The 18,483-nt window shown below is 44.9% G+C and overlaps 1 protein-coding gene across 5 annotated transcripts in view; it reads left to right on the top strand.

Moving 5' to 3' along the window:
- The window catches only part of AMOT (angiomotin), an 84,405-nt gene that overhangs the window by 38,248 nt on the left and 27,674 nt on the right, over positions 1 to 18,483 (top strand). For all 5 annotated transcript variants that reach the window (XM_048863951.2, XM_048863952.2, XM_048863954.2 and 2 more), the window contains 4 exons: positions 101 to 1,001; positions 7,991 to 8,453; positions 13,128 to 13,272; positions 15,165 to 15,257. In XM_048863951.2, the coding sequence (XP_048719908.1) occupies positions 148 to 1,001; positions 7,991 to 8,453; positions 13,128 to 13,272; positions 15,165 to 15,257 (1,555 nt within the window). In that variant the 5' untranslated portion in view covers positions 101 to 147. The remainder of the gene's footprint in view (positions 1 to 100; positions 1,002 to 7,990; positions 8,454 to 13,127; positions 13,273 to 15,164; positions 15,258 to 18,483) is intronic.

The raw sequence follows: 18,483 nt of genomic DNA on the forward strand, positions 1-18,483 counted from the left end.
AAAATCCTTTTAATCTAACTTATATTTTTCTTCAATTTCAAGCCATTGCTCCTAAACAGTGAGCCAATGAAGAGTTGCTAACCACGTTTCCTCTCTGTAGGTCAAGGGCAGCTTTTGCATTCCACCCCAGAGGCACCACAGTTTGAGATGAGGAATTCAGAAGAGCAAACAGCTACGACAGTTTTACAGCGTCTGCTGCAGGAGCAGCTCCGATACGGAAACCCAAATGACAACCGCAACCTCCTTGCCTTACATCAACAAGCCACAGGAAATGCACCCCCTTTCAACAGCAATGGGAGTCCAGGGTCTCAGAACGAAGGGCTGAGCACCCAGGACCATCAGCTTGTGACTCATGCTGCCCGCCAAGAGCCCCAGGGCCAGGAGATTCAAGTGGACAATAGCATCATGGAGAAGCAGCTCTCTCCAAGACTTCAGAACAGTGAAGACCTCCCAACGTACGAAGAAGCCAAAGTCCAGTCACAGTATTTCAGAGGCCAGCCGCATGCTAGCGTTGGGGCAGCGTTTTATGTGACGGGGGTAACCAATCAAAAGATGAGGACTGAAGGGCGGCCTACGGTTCAGCGAATGAACCCTGGGAAAGTCCATCAGGATGAAGGACTTAAGGACCTCAAGCAAGGACACGTTCGCTCTCTTAGTGAGAGACTGATGCAGCTGTCGTTGGCCACCAGTGGTGTCAAGGCCCATGCGCCCGTCACGAGTGCTCCGCTTTCCCCCCAGCAGCCAAATGACCTGTACAAAAACTCCGGTTCCAATGATTTCTATAAAAACTCAGTGCCCACGCCTCCCCAGCCGAATATGAAAGCAATAGAGCACCGGGGCCCTCCGCCAGAGTACCCTTACAAAAACATGTCCACCCCACCCATGAACTGCAAACCTCAGGACCCTGGACATTTCTATGGTGATCATCGCATGAGCCAGCAGAGTAGATCCGATGGGCCTATGATGAGGTATCAGCATCCTCCTGAGTATGGGTCAATCAGGTAAGGAGCTCCTTAACTGCTTAGTCACCTTCCCAACTCGGTGGATTTTATCTTTGTAAGAAGCAAAGAAGGGGCAAAACTCAGCCTCCCAATGCAGGTTGGGTTTGAACGAAGATCCCATCTCTGTTGTGTTAGGCTGTAGCTATAGTATGGTAGGACTGTTGCCCAGGTGTTAGGGGCCAAATTCCTTGCTGTAGTGGCCTAACACTGTTTAAAATACAGTTTGATCTTGTAGCATAGATGGGTCCACATTGAGTTTTATCCAGGTTCCTGAGCCATGCAACCGCTCTGCTAAAAAGCCAAAGCTGTAGCATGATTCACTGTTGAAACATGCAATCTCTTGCTGCAAGGTTAAGCCATGCTTTAACTGGATCTGCCAGGACAATAGATTATTAGGGTATAAACCACACCTAAATGTTTTTATATGAGCTCACTTAGGAAAGGGGAAAGTGCATCATCCCAGACTTGTTTGTTTAGCAGCCATTATTTTTTTCCCTGAATTAATTGAGATCCTGACCTGTTCTAATTTGCTCTGGTTCAGGAGCTGGATCTGATCTGGGGTAAATACTGATATCCTGGGTGGGTGAAGCAGTTCAAGTTTATTAAACTGCAATGCAACCTGGCTCTAAGCTCCCTTTTCTTTCATCCTACCCAACTTTAAGACCAAGCCCAGGGTGGATCAGATTTCTCTCTTAGACCAAGTGGAAACCCACTTCAAATGTTTCAAGCTAGTGGACATCAGTGTAAGAATTTCTGCCTTATTTTGTGGCTGGACAATGCTCTAAAGCAGCAACACGAGGTCAGTGAAGTATTACAAAAGTAGGCAGGGGAGGCTGTGTGTATTTGTGTCTAAAGAGTGGGGTGGGAGGAAGAGAAGAGCCAGTGCTTTTGGAATAGATTCAGAGCTCTGGAGAATCTGAATCTAGGTGGATCCTTTCCAGCCCTACTGGAAGCTATTTTCAGGCTTCATTCGCCATTGTTCATGATCTGAAATGCTTTCTGCAGCAAACAGGCCTGGTGAGAAGGCCCTTTGATATGTCGACATAAATAATAAATAAGCCAGGAAAGGAGGAGGGTTTTTTGGTTTTGTTTGTTTTTTCCCAGTGGGACTAATGACTGTAGAAGTTGGTTGCAAATGGTTCACAAAATCCATAGGCAAGGCCACAAATTGCTATGCAAGCTGAAAAGGGCAAGAGACCCTTAACGATTATCCCTCAGTGGGAATATTCTTCATATGAGAGACTTAGCCTATTTTCTGTGTACAGAGAGAGGCATTTGAAACCACACCAACAGCTTACTTTTCTGTGTTGACTGGATCTTGGCCAATGGAAGGAGATTCAGCTGGCAAGTTTTCAGGTGTTGGGAAGCAACTTAAATTTGTCTTCAAAGCACTGTGAGTCCAGGAGGTTACTTTTTAACCTGCATAACTGCACAGGGCAGAGGTTTCCTTTGGAAGCAACTGCTGAAATGGTGGAACAATTAGAAGACGAAACTGTTAGCTCCTAATCCATAAATTACAGAGCAGCATAGCAAAACCCACCCCCCTCCCTCTTTAAATATACTGTCATTAAAACAATAAACCTTCCATGCTGCTAAAGGTGCAGCTGGACAATGGACTGGGCATTTTAAAAGTCCACAACTTTTAAAAGAGGGGACACTTTCTGAGAGTCAGGGAAGGGCAATGAATGGCTTTGCAGCCTTGTCTGGAACGCTGAAAATCTTCGAAATTCTCATGCTGAAAATCTTCAAAATTCTTTCTTGTGCATGCACTGGGGCTGTTTATATTTGAAAACCCAAACGAATCCTGATAAATAATTTTTTTTAAGTGCACAGAAAGGAATCAAAGACCTTTCTTTCTGCTCTTGAAACCACACCCACTTTCCCCCCTCATTGTTTAGTGGAATTTGAGGGTGACCGAACAATGCAGTTAAACGAAAACTGGTTGAGCAAGATAAACATTAGGGAACTCGCAGCATTCTCATGATTCACCCTTTTGAGTCTGGGAAAAGAATGGTTGGTGGGGTAAGTTTAACCCACCAGGTTAACTGCAAACTGTCTGCCTCACCTGCTTCTGGGTGGTGTTAGTTTGGGAACATATATATGTTCATAACGACGTTGGATTCATGGAAATATCAGGCCAGCCAGGGATTAAGGCTGACGCATCCATGTTATTACTTGGCACTTTTAGAAATTTTAAAAATAATTGAATATGGGTAAGATGAATGTGAAGCTTCAGAGGCCTGATTCTCTCCCTAGTAGCTGCCTGTTGCACTTCAGTGATCATGATGAATAATTCAAGTTCCAGCCCCATTTTGGACCTGATCCATCAGCTCTTGTGTGGGGGACTACTTCTGTTGCCCGCAGTGGGACTGCACTTGTGAACGAGTGCTGCAGAATTAGGCCCATAATTAGTATTTTTTCGGCATACTGTTTTCCCCTCTGCAGCCTGAGCTGTGTCCAAGTAGATGATGATCAGGTATGAACAGGAAGCAAAACAAAAATACTTCAGTTAGATTTCAGCTGTCTGTCTGATCATGTGAAGGCTGCTCACTTTGGTGGTTAATGTTTCCAAGTTTGGGACGGGAGGGCTGTGGAAGAAAGGGGAAGTGTAACTGCTTGAGCACGAAGGAGAGGAAGGGGAGAAGGAGAGTTTTTAATGAGTCAGGTACCTTCTCTGGTCTCTTTATTTCCCCCTGGAGACTTTGTGTATGATGTGATGTGTGCAGTGCATGCAACATTCAGGGCTTCTAATGCAGGAATCTATATTGTTTTGCTTGGTGTTCTTATTACCATGTAGTATTTTCCGACGTCTCTGCCCTCACAGCTAAAATACCTACTTTCTTTTGTAGTGGGCAAAACCACAAATCCAAGTACGTAATCTGCACCGCTCCATGTTGTATGCTGCATGGAGATGTACCAGGGAGTGGAAAGCAGGAATTCTCTCAAGATGCAGTCTTGAAAGTGAAGAGGCCCCTTAGGAGTTGGTCTTCCCAATTTGGGAAACACTCAATAAAATTATTGCTCTAATTTCTTCTGCAGTTGGTATTTCTGATGTCCCCATCCAGTATAGCTTGTCGCTCAGTTGTACACTGGAGTAAATTTAATAAATAATATATATATTTATTTTACATAGATTGTGAGTTTTTTCTTGAGTGTTTGGATAATGTCTAGCACCTAGTGAGCAGAACTAAAAATAAAAAATATATATTTTTAAGCTATGCATAAAACGCCAAGTTATGGTTAGCCATTGTCTTTCACAGAGTTAAGTATTTGTTGAGTTGATTAATAACTTGCCAGTCCCGTGTACTCGAAAATAACGAGTTGGGCCTCAAACATAATGAGATTGACTTAAAAATCCAGAAGTCTAATACAAACAAACAAAAATCACAAAACGTTTTGGGTTCACTTTATTTGTCTTCTGGTTTCTGAGCCTCTGTGGTTCACACATGTCATGTTCTCAATCTTTTCTCTATAACTTTGCGGGTTAGAAATGTGCTATATTAAAATAAGGTGACAGTTGTAATTCTCTCATCATCGGAGGAACCCAGGAGCTGGGGCTTTGAGAAAACCACCAGATACCACAAGAGAAAATTGCAGGATTTAACAACACTGAGTAACCGTTTGAACTTGTATATTGAGCTTTGCAATTGAGGATTTCAGGGTGTTTTTAAAAGGTGGTGGCATTACCCCCATTTTACAAATGGGGAAAGTAAAGGCACTTAGAATTTGTGGCTTGCCCAAGATCAGACATCTAGCTAGTGTCAGAACTGATAGTAGCACTAAGGAGTCCTGGTTCTCAGGTCAGTGCTGGAACCAACAAGCCCAGACTAATTTTAGAAGGTGAGATGCTGCATAGGTGAGCTCTGCGACCCTTGGCTGGTTGGCAATCTTGGAAATGTATTCTGTTTAGCAGTAGCTCAGCTGCAACTTTCTATACTTACTTTTTTTTCCACTCATGTTTTTTTTTTTTTTTTAATTATTACTGTTATCAGGAACACATGCACAAAAATGGTAATCTCCCTTCAATACTTACCTGCTCCTTCTGCTCACCTGCAGTTGGGTGAAAAGAAGGAGAGAATAATACTCTTCCCAAACTTTACTCTGCACTTGCCATTGCAGAGTAACAAAATACTTCCACTAAAATGATCTGTATTGAAGTAGTAAATAATGTTAACATTTTAATGATCCTTCATAGGCTTACAATGTTTGTTAACAAACCATTTAGATTAATGGAGGCATTTGACCTGTGTTGGTTAGTGCTTCAGGCTGTCTGCTGCATACTCGGACAGAGAGTACAACGTCAGTTCATGTCTGGAAGATTTTCTTGGAAACATAAGGGTTGGCAACTTATTGAAAATGTAAATTCATACAGAAACTGATTGGACCACTGTCGGTCAACATAGTGCTGTGTTTGACATCATGGTCAGGTTTTTATGGAAATGATTGACATCGCGCAGAGGATTATGATGTCACTTGGGAATAAACTCCAGGAGCCAGTGAATTCTGAAGAAGCAAAAGTCTAACATTTCATGTAACTTTCCTTGATGATTTAATAAAATATCTCAAGATTAGGTTCATCTGCAGAATTTTCTCTAATTGGGATATTTTTTCAGAGGTTTCTGTGAGGCATTTGTGGGCATTTAAGGTGGAATGTTAGGGGCCAGGTTCTCTTTTAGGTTTTTTGGTTAGACGAAAGGGTTGGGTGTCATGAAGACTCAGGATTCCCCTCCTGGTTGAAGCATTGACCTTGAGCAAGTCTCTTGACCTTTTTGCCTCAGTCTCCACTATTGGTTTTAAAAAAAAAGGTATAAAGCAGTAACCTCCCAGTAGAGAAATAACCAGATGTTACATCTGAGCTGAACATTGCTGAGGAAATTAATTGCACATCTTCTCTTTCTTCCCCCAATCCCTGAAAACCACATGCTGCATCTGATCTTTCCTAGGGAAATGCATTAATTGAAATAATGTTGCTACCAAACAGTAAGTAACACAGTCTTTAGAGGGTAGTAATGATATGGGCAATAACCAGACCAGTACTTAGTTTTTCTGAAGTGACAGTGAGTTGCCTCTCTGGCTGCGTTTGTTAGCCTGCTAGGGAATGTGAGAGCCAAAGAGGGATTTCTAACCTATGTTCCTAGTAATAAGAGACAACAGATGTAACTTGTTCTATGTAAACAGGAGTGGCTTTGACCAGAAGAAGTCCAGTTAAAAGTAACAATCACATGCTGGATACAGTGGCATGCATTTATGTTAAATAAGGCACAGGACGTGTAACCCCGAGGTAGTATATCCCATGCAGAAGCTCAGAATATATGACCTCTAAAATATCTTGCTAACAAGATGTGGTTAATGCAGATGTTTCCTCTTTGGATGTGTATGAAAAGTTGATGCATGAGCTTTGTACAGTACAGGAAGGCCGATTCTAAGCACTCAAACATCCTCTGACAAATATTTCATGTAACCCTTTAGCTACTAATCCCCCTAAGCACTTGCAGTCATTAATTAATGTTTCGCTGGATGGAATGGAAGGATGTACCTGGGGAATTCTGCAGCGCAGCAGGTGTATTCCACCTAACATCCCTGATATGGTCAACAGAGTAGCCCAGTAGGTGGATGTACTTGGTATGTTCAGCAGTGCAGAGCAGCACAATAGGTGTCATTCCTCCTGGCCATACCTGATGCAGGGTTGCGAGTGCATTCCACCTGCAAGCTTGAACAGCAGCCAAAGGGTAAAGAAGTTACAGCAGAAGAACAGGAATGTTTTACAGAATGGGAAATACCAAACTTGTAACTTTTAGGAAGGGACTGGACACTGTTTAGAAAACTAGACTGTTAAATAAAAAGTGTCCTCAGAACTTCACCAAATTGAACTGTTTTTAAAGGAGGTGGGCATATGTGCATGGGAAATTTATGGTGGGATGGGGAGAGAGAGATCTTCAAGTTTCCTCATCTCTTACTCCTTCCCACAACAGTATGAGAGTTTTTCCTCCAGGGCTGGCCGTGGCTCCCCATGCAGGCTGACAGTGCTGTTCCACACATCAACCAGAGGGAGTCTCTGGAGCAAAGAGCTCTGGCACTCCTTCCCCTGAGGCTGAGCAGTCTATTAGATATGTGAAGTGCTCAAGTGACAGCTGCCATCTTGACCAACACACCAGGATGTGAGCTGGGGACCTCCACAGTTGCATGCATGAGCTGCTACAGCTTGAGTTAAAGTTGTTTAGACAGATCTATAACAGACTCTCATCCTCTGCATATTGGGTACAAAGGTGATCTGTAAAATACCTGTTGTGTTGGGACTGAGGAAGCTTCTGGACCCAAATTCTGATCCCAACTGTCAGGCTGGCTATCACCTCCTTTTAACTCTCTCCGCTGGCTGTGCTGTGGCTCATTAGTGGGTATTTCAGTGTACTTGAGCCAACAGCAGCTGGCACAGTAATAAACAAGACCATAGCCTGTTCCTTTTAAATCTGTATCCTGAATTGCAGAAAGATTTTCTTGGCTGGCAGGACCTTTGCAACGGAGCCTATGCAGTTCAGTACAGGACTGGCTCAACTGTCCTTAGTTTAATATATTATCTATGTAAAGTGAGGAAAAGTAAACACACGCAAAATAGTTCTCCTTTCAACAGTTCAGATTTGATTTTTAATAAATATATTGCCAGTGTATTCTGAATTACAATAGTGCTATTCTGGAGTGGTTGACAGAGTGGATCTCAAGGTAGTTTCTTATGCCATCTCTGTACAAACGTACTCATGAGCTTAGGACAGTTGTTACGTTTGGGATTTTTTCCACACAGCTGCTTAGTGGTTTTGAAGCGCTTCTTTACATGATTTTTCATACTTAACGTATTTGCATTAAAGTCTTGTGCGCGGAACATCCTACCGGTAGCAGCTGTTACATGTACTTGCATTCGGCACCTTGCCACACAGCTTGGTTGATGTGTGATGCTCTGCAGAACTTCAGCTGAATTTGCTCTTATTGTTTTACAGGCAAAACCCTGACCTACACCTGCAGTTACAGCAGAGACCCCCTCACCATCACAGCCCAACTTCCTCCTTAACGTCCTTGGGATCTTTGACCTTACTGCAGTCTCCACCACCATCCAGATTGTCTCCTTCCCAGCATCAGCAACCTCTGACTCCAAATCAGGGAGACCCATGCTTTCTACCGCGGACCCAGCAGCTGTTCCTGTCAAACCAGGTCCATCAGGGAGATTTCTACCGGCTATGCCAGCCTGGTCTAGGCCAGCAGCAGCCGCAGCAGCAACAAGGAGATTCCTACACATTAATGCCAAGGGCTCAGCAGATACCTTCTCCTTATCAACAGATACAAGTAGATCCTTTTGCCATTGTTTCCAGGGCCCAGCAGATGGTAGAGATCCTGTCAGAGGAGAACCGATCCTTACGGCAGGAGTTGGATGGGTGCTATGAGAAAGTGGCAAGGTTACAGAAGGTGGGTGTTGAATGGAACTGACCTTCTCCTTTATCTAATATTCTCTGTAGTTAAAATGACAACAAAACAAATGTGGGCTGGACGGTTCAGGGCATGGGTGGCTTGTGACGCTTCCCCTTGGAGGCTAGCTCTCCCTCCTGCCTCTTCCACTTACGGCCCCGCCCCCTCCCCCACTCACTGGTCCCTCCTCTCCTTCCCCCCTCTCTGCTCGTGCCCCCCGCATCCCTCCTCCTACCAGAGCTCCACAATTCCCTCCCCGTCCCAATTCCCCCGTATTTCCCCATCCTACATGCAGCTCACCCATTGCCCCTGCCCCCCATTCCATCCTGCTCCCTGCATCTCCCTCCACCCGCATCCTGCCCCTTCACACATCCCTGTTTCCCCTTCAATCCCCTCTTGCCCACGTCCTCGAACAGCCGCTATGCGGGTTGTCCCTGCAAGAGATACACCGGGCTGCCCTGCTTCAGAGCACACCGAGTGCAATATAAGCCCCGTCAACGGAGAAGGCTCAGGAATACCACTTCGAAAAGCAGCAGCAACTTCTCATTTAGATTCAGAGCAAGAGGGTTTGGTGGAGGAAATTAAAGGCTCCTCAGGAAAACTCTGATACCTAGGAGTAATCTCTTCAATTAGAATCTCCTCCTTCCCCTAACCCAATAAAGCCATTCTCCTAATAGACATGGGGGGTGTTGGGTGGGGCGGTAAAACTGTGAGAAAGGAACATTATCGGTTTCTTGTTTTAAATGGCACAGGAAGGGTAATTGTGCACAAATGCTGCACTTCGCTGTCCAAGCCGTTAGTGCACTGATCTCATAGCAAGTAATGAGTAACACTCAGATGACAGGGAGGCGGGCAGGCATGTAGAAGAATGCACTGACTGTGCAGAGGAGTGGCATGCATGTCAGCAGATATAGCTGAGGCTGCGAGGCGAGGGGCATGCAAGTAAGCCCATGTGCGCGCAGAAGGAGCAAGGAGCACAGCGCTCCCTTGCAGCTGCACGCTCTCCCTTCTCTGTCCCCCCACATGTCACTGTCCCAGCCCTCAGCACACCGCAGGCTGGCTTCACGCACCCTGCCAAGAATGGGAGCTGGCGGCAGCTTTCCTGGCCACAGCCCAGCTGGTAGCAGCCTGGGGCCATACCCTCCCCCCTGCAGCCAGGGTAGAACCAGGAGGCACCATGTGAGGGGGAATGGAAAGGTCTCTTTTACCTTCCATCCAAGCAGTGCCCTACCTGTGAGCAGGGGCTGGGTCAAAGGAAGGGGTGCCCTAGCTAGGCTGAGGTCTCTGCACTGGGAGAGGCTCCTGGGGAGCAGCAGGAATGTTACTCCTCAAGATTCACCTTTCCCAGCTGCAGCCAGGGCTCAGGGATCCCCAGCAGCAGAGGCCCAGGGCTCAGGGACCTTGCAAGGGGCGTGTGATCCCGAGTCACTGCGCACAGCGGGGAGTGCGATTCACAATCACTTCCTGCTGCTGCTGCCCCAAGGCAGGGAGTCCAGCCATTCTTCCCAGCCAGCTCTTCCTGGGTCCTCTCGAGGTGCCAGTCTCAGTGCACTGCAGCCCCCCTGCTCTGGAACCTGCCCCTCGGGGGCTCCATGTCCCCTGGGCAGGGGCAGCTTCATCTCCCCACATTAAGGGGGCACAGAGGCCAATGTACCTGTCTGAGGACAGAAAGGCGACCAGATCCTGGGGTGGGGGGACTGTCACCGGCAGCAGGGAGGCCACGGTGGAGAAGAGCAGCCAGGCAGCGGCGGGTGGGTTGGAGCTACCTGTCAGCTTCATATGCACCATGCAGGTTCTAGGGCCTCCTCAGCTGCCCTGGAACCTGCATAGCACATAATAAAAATGTCCTCCTGCAGATGTGGAAACTGCCAAAACTGGGGTTGCAGCGGCAGCGCCAGGGCAGGCTCAGCCTTCCCTGGCCTATTATACCTGCCGCCCATGGTTCAGGGGATTGGTTATCTGTTCTGGAGCCTTTCATCTCCATACCCAGTTTGGAACCTGCTCATGTTGGTAGTAGCTAAGCTTTATCCTCTGCTGGCGTTTTGTTGATCTACGTGTGATGAGCTGGTGGCCTCATTTCTGCACCTAGTAGACGATTGTGCCTGTTCCAATTGCCAATAAGGGTGCCATTCTCAGAGAGGCGGGTGGCTTGACTGGTTAGCTCAGTTACTTAAAGCCAGTTCTAATAACATTGAGGCTGCAGATGGTATGATCTTCCCGTTAGGTCTGGAGAAGGCTTAGGTATTATGATGGTGAGTTCTCTAGAAATACTTGAGATTCCATAGGCCAAAGACTAAGTCAGTCATGGGGACTGAACTACCTTCTTGCCCCAGAAATGGTCCCTCCAAAACTGCCTGACAGTGCATTGTGAGAGGAGCTTGCACAGCTGCTGCCCATGCTGTGTATACCCCAAACTGTGGGTAAATAAAGAAGTTTGGACCTTCAGGGCTGTTAAGCCAGCTCTTCTCTCTGGCACTATAAATCCACTTAAATCCCCGACATAACACAATTCACGTGTCATTCTAGTAGCCTCACTGTTGCTTGCTTTATACAGCAGGGATTGGCAAAGTAAGAGAGACAGCCCTCACCATCACACCGCCACGTATGGCTTTTATAATTCTTAAAACAATTGTCAGTAGTGTGTGTTTATAGTTGTGCTTGCCTGATAGACAAACAAAGATAAATTGCTTGTTGGTTACTGAATTCACCAGCAATTAGAACCTGCAGCTGATCAGTCAGCTCTCCCTTTACCCTGCAGATGTGGAGAGAAGGTGAGCACAGGCTGCAGTTCAGGACTCTGCAAACCTCTTTTTGGGTCTTGAACTGCACTTTGGCCCCTAAATAGCCTGCAAGGCCCTTGAAGTGCCTGGCTGTTGTAACTTTTACCTAGTTGTTCTTGTTTCTCGTACCATGTCGGAGATCCTGTGTTTGCTATTTCTTCCCATGGCTGCTTATTCCCAACATGACTTCTGTCCAGGTTGGTTTGTTCAGTTTTAGGGAGGTTCCAGTGAGGGAAGTGTTTTAGTGAAGTGTTTGACAGCTTCCTGATAACAAGGGATAAAGGAATTCTCTTTCCCCCCTTCCCCCACCCCTCCAATCAACTTCTTGCCCCAGGAGGTCTGGTGAGGTCTGCTGTTTGGTGGATTGTTAGTGCCAAAGTGACATTAACATGTTCTGCCTGCTTTGGAGAACTGGAAGTGAATTGGCTTCTGTCTCTGGTGAGCAGTTCCCTGCTTAGACATCAAACCAAGAGGCTGTACAGTGAGAGGGGATGGGGAAAGCTATATTTTACTGTTTAAACAACTGTGGCTTCAAGACTCTGTAAATTGAAGTTAAATGATGACTGACCAAATATTCTGGTTTATTTTCAGAGCTGTGTCTCTTAGGCTATGGCTACACTACGTGGCTTTTAGTGGCACAGCTGTGCCGCTAAAAGCCACGCAGTGTAGCTGCTGTTTGTCGGCAGGAGAGAGTTCTCCTGTCAACAAAAAACTTCCACACACACCCCCCATGAGCGGCAGCAGCTTTGTCGGCAGGACAGCGGTCCTACCGACGAAGTGCTGTACATATCGGTGCTTTTCCTCAGTAAAACTTTTGTCGTTTGGAGTGTGTGTGTGGGTTTGGTTTTGTTTTTGTTTTTGTTTTTTTAACACCCCTAATCAGCAAAAGTTTTGCCACTGTACCCTTAGTAGATAGGATACTAGACTGGGATTCAGGAGACTTGCTTGGGCTGTGTTCTCTGCCCTGCCACAGGCTTACTGGGGGACCTTAGGCAAGTCATGTCACTGCTCTGTGCTTCCGTTTCCCCATCTGTAAAATGGGGATAATGATGCTGACCTCCATTGTAAATCTCTTGGAGATCTACTGATGAAAACACTATCTATGAGTTGGGTATTATTGTTATTTATTAATTAGATTGAAGATTTGTAAGTAGAACGTACAAAATAGATTGGTTTCAGAGGAACAGCCGTGTTAGTCTGTATTCGCAAAAAGAAAAGGAGTACTTGTGGCACCTTAGAGACTAACCAATTTATTTGAGCATGAGCTTTCGTGAGCTGTAGCTCACGAAAGCTCATGCTCAAATAAATTGGTTAGTCTCTAAGGTGCCACAAGTACTCCTTTTCTTTTTACAAAATAGATTGTTATCCCCTAAATAAATACAAATCTGCAAAGCACATCGGTAACTTACAGTTTGGTATTAATATTTTTAAATATAATTTTATTTATATGCTTTGCTTGTTCTTTGGCTTTATTTTTTGCATCAAAGTCCTTCTATGAAATTGCTTTTTGACCAAGCTCATGGTGGTTTCACTGGGTAGTTGTGCCCCTGCTCCCAGGCCCCAGCATCAAAACCTGCAAAAACGCATTTCTGTCTTTTCAAATAACTGTTCCCCGCACTGACTGTTGTAATGAAGAGCAAGGGCCTGGAAGACAGGACTCCAGCTCTTTGTCTAGCTGTGCTTCTGACTCCCTGTGTGACCTGGGGTACGTCACAACGACTTTGTGTCGCAGTTTTACGCACCTGTACGATGGCTAGAATCATGCTTTCCCTCACTCGAGGCTTAATAAATCATTGTTCAATAAAGCGCTTTGAGAACCTCAGAAGAAAGATGCTACCTAAGTGCCAGGCATTGTTAATTCTAAAGGAAATGGATGCTTTAATTTGCTCTGCAGCTGGAAACAGAAATTCAGCAAGTTTCGGAAGCATATAAAAACCTGGAGAAGTCCTCCTCTAAGCGGGATGCCCTGGAAAAGGCTATGAGAAATAAGCTGGAAGGAGAAATTCGTAGGCTTCATGATTTCAACAGGGATTTGAGAGGTAAAATATTAAAAAATTCAATTTAAAAAAAAATTCTTTTGTACTTGTCTGTTTTTCTTTGTGATTCACTTGTTATGGCTGATACGCTTACAGAGCATGACCTAATACTCCAGGTATTCTCAACTGTCTAGTGTTGTCATCAGAGTGCTGGGAGTGTTGAAAGGTGAGGTTCAGTTGATTACTGCAATATCTAACTTCCAGCCTGTTAATCATTAAGGAAACAGAAAGATAGCGACAAGCCAAAACTATATCCCAGGATATAATCCTGGGGCTATTTCTCACGTTGTATTCTAAAAACATTTTATTCAAGTGCCAATGTGAAACTGTGAATGCTGACATTCATGTCCTGTCCAGTGACCCCTTTGCACTCAACATTCCTTATCAATCCAGGCAGCTCTTCCTTCAGACTCTCCTTTCCCTTCCAGGGCAAGATGCTGTCTGTATTTCCTTAGTAGTGTCTGGCTCTTGGTAAGAAGTTCCATCAGTATCGTGGTAGGGAATTGAGGCTGTCAGCGAGTGGTGTTGGAGCCGAGATTGGCAATGGTTAAGCATTTAATTTTTCAAAGGGAGAAAACGGCTTGTGGTTTTAGAAACATAAACACAGAATAATTTTAACTAGTTGTTCAGCCTTTTCTGTAAATGCTTTCTGGTTCTCCTGTGTGTTATCTGCCATCGCTTTCCTCATGGTCTCTAACCGTTTAAAGCCAGGTGACTTTGGAGAATGGGAAATATTTTGTCTTGGTCTAAAGTCATGTAGGGTATGTCTACATTGTTGTTTTAAAAACGCACAGCAGTCATTCTCGGCGTCTGGGTTGCATCTCGGGCTGGAGCTTGGGTTCCGAAGCCTTCCCACCTCCCTAGGCTTTAGAACCCAAGCTCAAACCTCTACGCAGCTGGATTTAGTGCTGTAGTGTGAGACTCATTGGCGGTAGGTTTTAAAATGCATAGTGTCCAGTACTACACTGGAGGGTGACATACGGAAGCTTGTAATAAATAAACTAACCTATTTTTTCCCAGCAAATCAGACATCCTAAGCAATTAATATATGTGTCCTAAGACTGATATAGCCTTTTATTAGCTCTGCTGTTTCAAGAGACAAATGTTGATACACTTACTATTAGGGCTATTCATTTTTCTGGAAAGTCAGGTAATCAGAGATCAGGCCACTAGGGCTTATAGTTTTCCAGCTTCTGCCCAGAAGATTTAGTGGAGGATTGCGAGAGAATGACATACCCTTGCGGAAGTTAATTTTAAAAAGTGATATCCTTTCTACAGGTTTTTGGAGCCATCCTGTGTTATTTAAAAGAAAATTATGTCCCTGGGATAAAATTCCATAGGATAGTTCAACACTCTTGTGATTTTTTTATTTTTTTTTTAAATTTTCGAAACTCTTACATGTTATAGATCTTTAGAAAGACAAGGTGGGTGAGGGAATCTGAGAGAGAGACCTGAAGAAGAGCTCAGTGTAAGCTCGAAACTTGTCTCTCTCCCTGAGAGGAGTTGGTCCAATAAAAGATATTATCTCACCCACGCAGTCTCTCTAATATCCTGGGACCAACACAGCTACAACAACAGGCAGTGCAACAGAAATTTTTAGAGTAATTTATAGAGAATTCTGTTAGCTTCATCCCCCACTGAATTCTCTAAAATATTTCCCGAAGAGTGTTGGAGCTAGAAATATTTAAACAGCATCTGTGGGTGTTGCAAAAGCAACTGCCCCTTCAGTTTCTGATCCAGGCTTTTTGTTTCAAATTGTTTAGAAGCAGGAGTCCTTTGCATAGGACTTGTTTTTACACGTCCAGAGTAGATGCAACTCACTTAGTGATTCTAACAGCATTTCTGAAAGTTTTTCATTCTCTTGTTGTTTCTCCTCTTCAAAAAAAATTCTGCAGAGCGTATGGAGACGGCCAACAAGCAGCTTGCTGAGAAGGAATTTGAGGGATCTGAGGACAATCGGAAAACCATCTCTCAGCTCTTTGCACAAAGTGAGTCAGAGGTTTACTGTGGTTAGGAAAAATGTTCCACTCAGGCTGGGAAAAATCCTCCACTCAGGCGGTGTCGTGTAGTCCATATCAGTCTGTCTTGTCATGCACTCAGATATTACTGTGATGTAGGGCACATTGGAGAGTCTCTGAAACTACCAGTGCAAGAAGAAGTTAAATTCAGGTTTCTCCTTCTGTCAGCACATAAAATACATCTACTCACCTACAAACACAAAGCAACCTGCTTACAGGGTAAATCCTATCACTGGGTGATGAGAGTCCATAACATCAGTGTGCTTCCATGCATAGGGTGGAATTCTGATCCCTCACATGGGCAAGGGCTTGGAAGGAAGTGAGGGCAGACGAGGAGCTAAGTTGAGATCCAGGGCTGTGGATCCCCCAGCTGTTTCCCAGACAGTCGCTCATTGGCATGGTCAGTTTAGCAAAGATGCTGGCAGGGAGAACTTTCAGTCTAAAAGAATAAAAAGGAGGAGCTCTGCCTCTATTCTGCTGGGCTGGGCAGCGATACCCAAGGGTCATGACTTATGTCCAGAGCAGTGGATCCATCACAGGGCAAACCAAAATTGCAGGTATGAAATTTTGCCTTTCCCCTGTACTGAAATATCTTGAGGCTTATGGCAATGAGTCAACTTTCCTCCTAATTCCATGGTGCACTCCACCCTTCTGACAATGCTTGCTTCTTTCCTGTTGTGTTATATAATGTCTTTTAAAAAAAAAAGAGAGAGATAAAATTGCAAAATGAAGAGGATTTGCAGTGGTGCAATACACTCCGCTTCTCCTCCTTTGCAGTGCTGAAATCCCTCCCTTGTGCTGTCCTCAATCTACCTCCGTTCACTTAGCCGTTCATGTTGTGAGTATGTGGCTTTGAAGTCACAGGGCTTAGCTGTCCATGTAAATCCCTGAAGATGGTATTGGGAAGTCTACTTAGTTGTGAGATTAGTTTAGTTTGTTTTTTAAACTGGATTAATAGATGTTGAGATAAAAGTACAAGAGGGGAGAAATGCTGTGTTTTATTGCTTGATATCTAGAGGTGTACCATAGCTCTTATGAGATGTCTGTCTGCATAAATCACACAGGCTGGATGCTGTTCTCACTGAAGTCAGTAGCAAAACTGGCATTGATTTTGGGAGCAGAATTGGGCCCTGTATGTGTGAATCTGTAGGTTACAATCCTCCAGGCTGTGATTTAAACCTGCAATACCAGCTGATGCGATCCTTGGGCTGTAGGAAAGAATCACCTAGGGAAGGGCAGGTGGTGTTGCTGCCATCTATTATCCCACGTTTCTGCCAGCAGAAGCCAGCTTAAGGTTGCAATCAGGGCTCCCTAACAGCCCCACTTCAGAGGCTGCCCTGTAAATGTACTGCATTGACATGCTTCTTCTTGGCTGCCCTGGTTATGCTCCCTCCCTGCCACAGCAACCATTTTTTGGGCTGCTCTGGTCCCCTCACAGAACGGAGTTTGTAGCTTCTCTATGCTGCTAACACTCCACACTTGGCTCTTTTCTGGTGAAAGAATGGGAACTGCTCTGTGTCTGTAGATATATTTATACGCTGGTGTACACCACACACTGTCTACACTAACAGCTAAGGTCTGGCATCTGTTTTTCAAAAACTTTCACTGCTTGTCCTCATTCCTTTGCATGGGATATTAGTTTTTGGAATGCAGTTTCTCTGGTGTTGTCAATGCCGAATGTAGGTTGCTGCAGGGGTGCATTCTGAAGTTGAATTAATGTTACCAGTGCAAGTGATTGGCTTCTTCTGAGGACTGCAGTGACTCTGCAGAAAGCACGTCCGCTCAGCACTCTTGCTTTGCTCACTTACAGGTTTGCTTTATACACTTGCATTATATTTCCCCTGGGCCTGATTTTGCCCTGTTTACTACTTCTGTGAATGAACATGCAGTGTAACTGCACAGATTCTAAGGCATTCGTGAAGTTCAGCTCTTGACAGATGGCAACGTAACTGGAGCAGTCAGTGAGCATGGAGTAGATTCCAGTCAATTTTGTCTTGACTTGACTGTTTCCATGGTAGGATGACAGTGTGTGCATTTGCTTCTGGCATTTGTGGTGGTGTGTAAATCTGGACACCACCCATTGTCCAGCTGGGACACAAGTAGCGTGGCTTGGATTCTCACAGTATGAATTGGACCTGCTGAGGCTAGAATTGACTGCGAAGGGAAATAGTCAGGACTGAAATAAACACTTTAGAGGGCAGAGGAAGCAAACGTGTAAAATTGTACCAATAGCCCAAGTGAATCTGCTTCCAAAAACGATTAAAAAACCTGAAGTCCAAGCTTGCAGTCTGTGTGCCTCATCACTAGCAGCGTTATCTGAGCCTACTAATCCTTGCTTCAAGAGATGAGAAGCCATCAAATAGCAATGTTAAATACGAAATCCAAACAATGTAATAGATTTTAAGGATAGAAAGGACCATTATGATCTTCTAGTCTGACCTACTGTGCAACACAGGCTTTAGAACCCCACCCAGTAATTCCTGCATCAAGCATCAGTTAGTTCTTCATCCAATGTGAACAACTGGCAAATGCATACAGTGCTGGCAAATGGTGCCAGGTGATGCCTTAGAGGGTGAATTCCTTATGTAACCAAAGCACGGGTACAATTGGACCAGTGACCGTGCAGGCCAACATGCCTCAGTCCTGACCTGGGGTGTCACTTTTAAGGGCGACAGAGGAGAGATGAGCTTTCATTGCTCATTCATTTCCTGGCCCCTCTGAAAATGCCAGCAAAGGGGGCCACTGGGCGGTGCTTCAGTAATGAAGACACTTGCCCGTCAGGAACTGAACTGAGGTCAGTGAGCTGTCATGGTATTTTATTTATATTTCTGTATTTATGGATTAATTTAAAAATGTGCTCATCACAGAATAGGGCGTGTCAAAAGCAAACATTACATTGTGGCCCTAAGCTGGACAGGTCCCCTTTGCACCCCTGCCATCACCCAGCCAGCAAGCAGTGATGTTACCAGGTTAGCTTGTTTTCTTATCTTAAACCAGTGAGCTAGAGATAAAAAGGTGCTGCATTCTCTTAGCCATCTATCTAATCAGGGTAAGATAAATGACCGAATTTAACATATTTTTCTCAGCAATCTATTATCTCTATCCCTCTGTATAGAGAGAGATGTCGGCCCTTTCCATTCTTTGGAGAGCAAGCAGCTGTCAGCAAAGACCTCCTTGTTCTTGATCACTGGTAGAA

Source organism: Caretta caretta, chromosome 9, assembly GCF_965140235.1.
Source record: "Caretta caretta isolate rCarCar2 chromosome 9, rCarCar1.hap1, whole genome shotgun sequence".
NCBI lineage: Eukaryota > Metazoa > Chordata > Testudines > Cheloniidae > Caretta > Caretta caretta.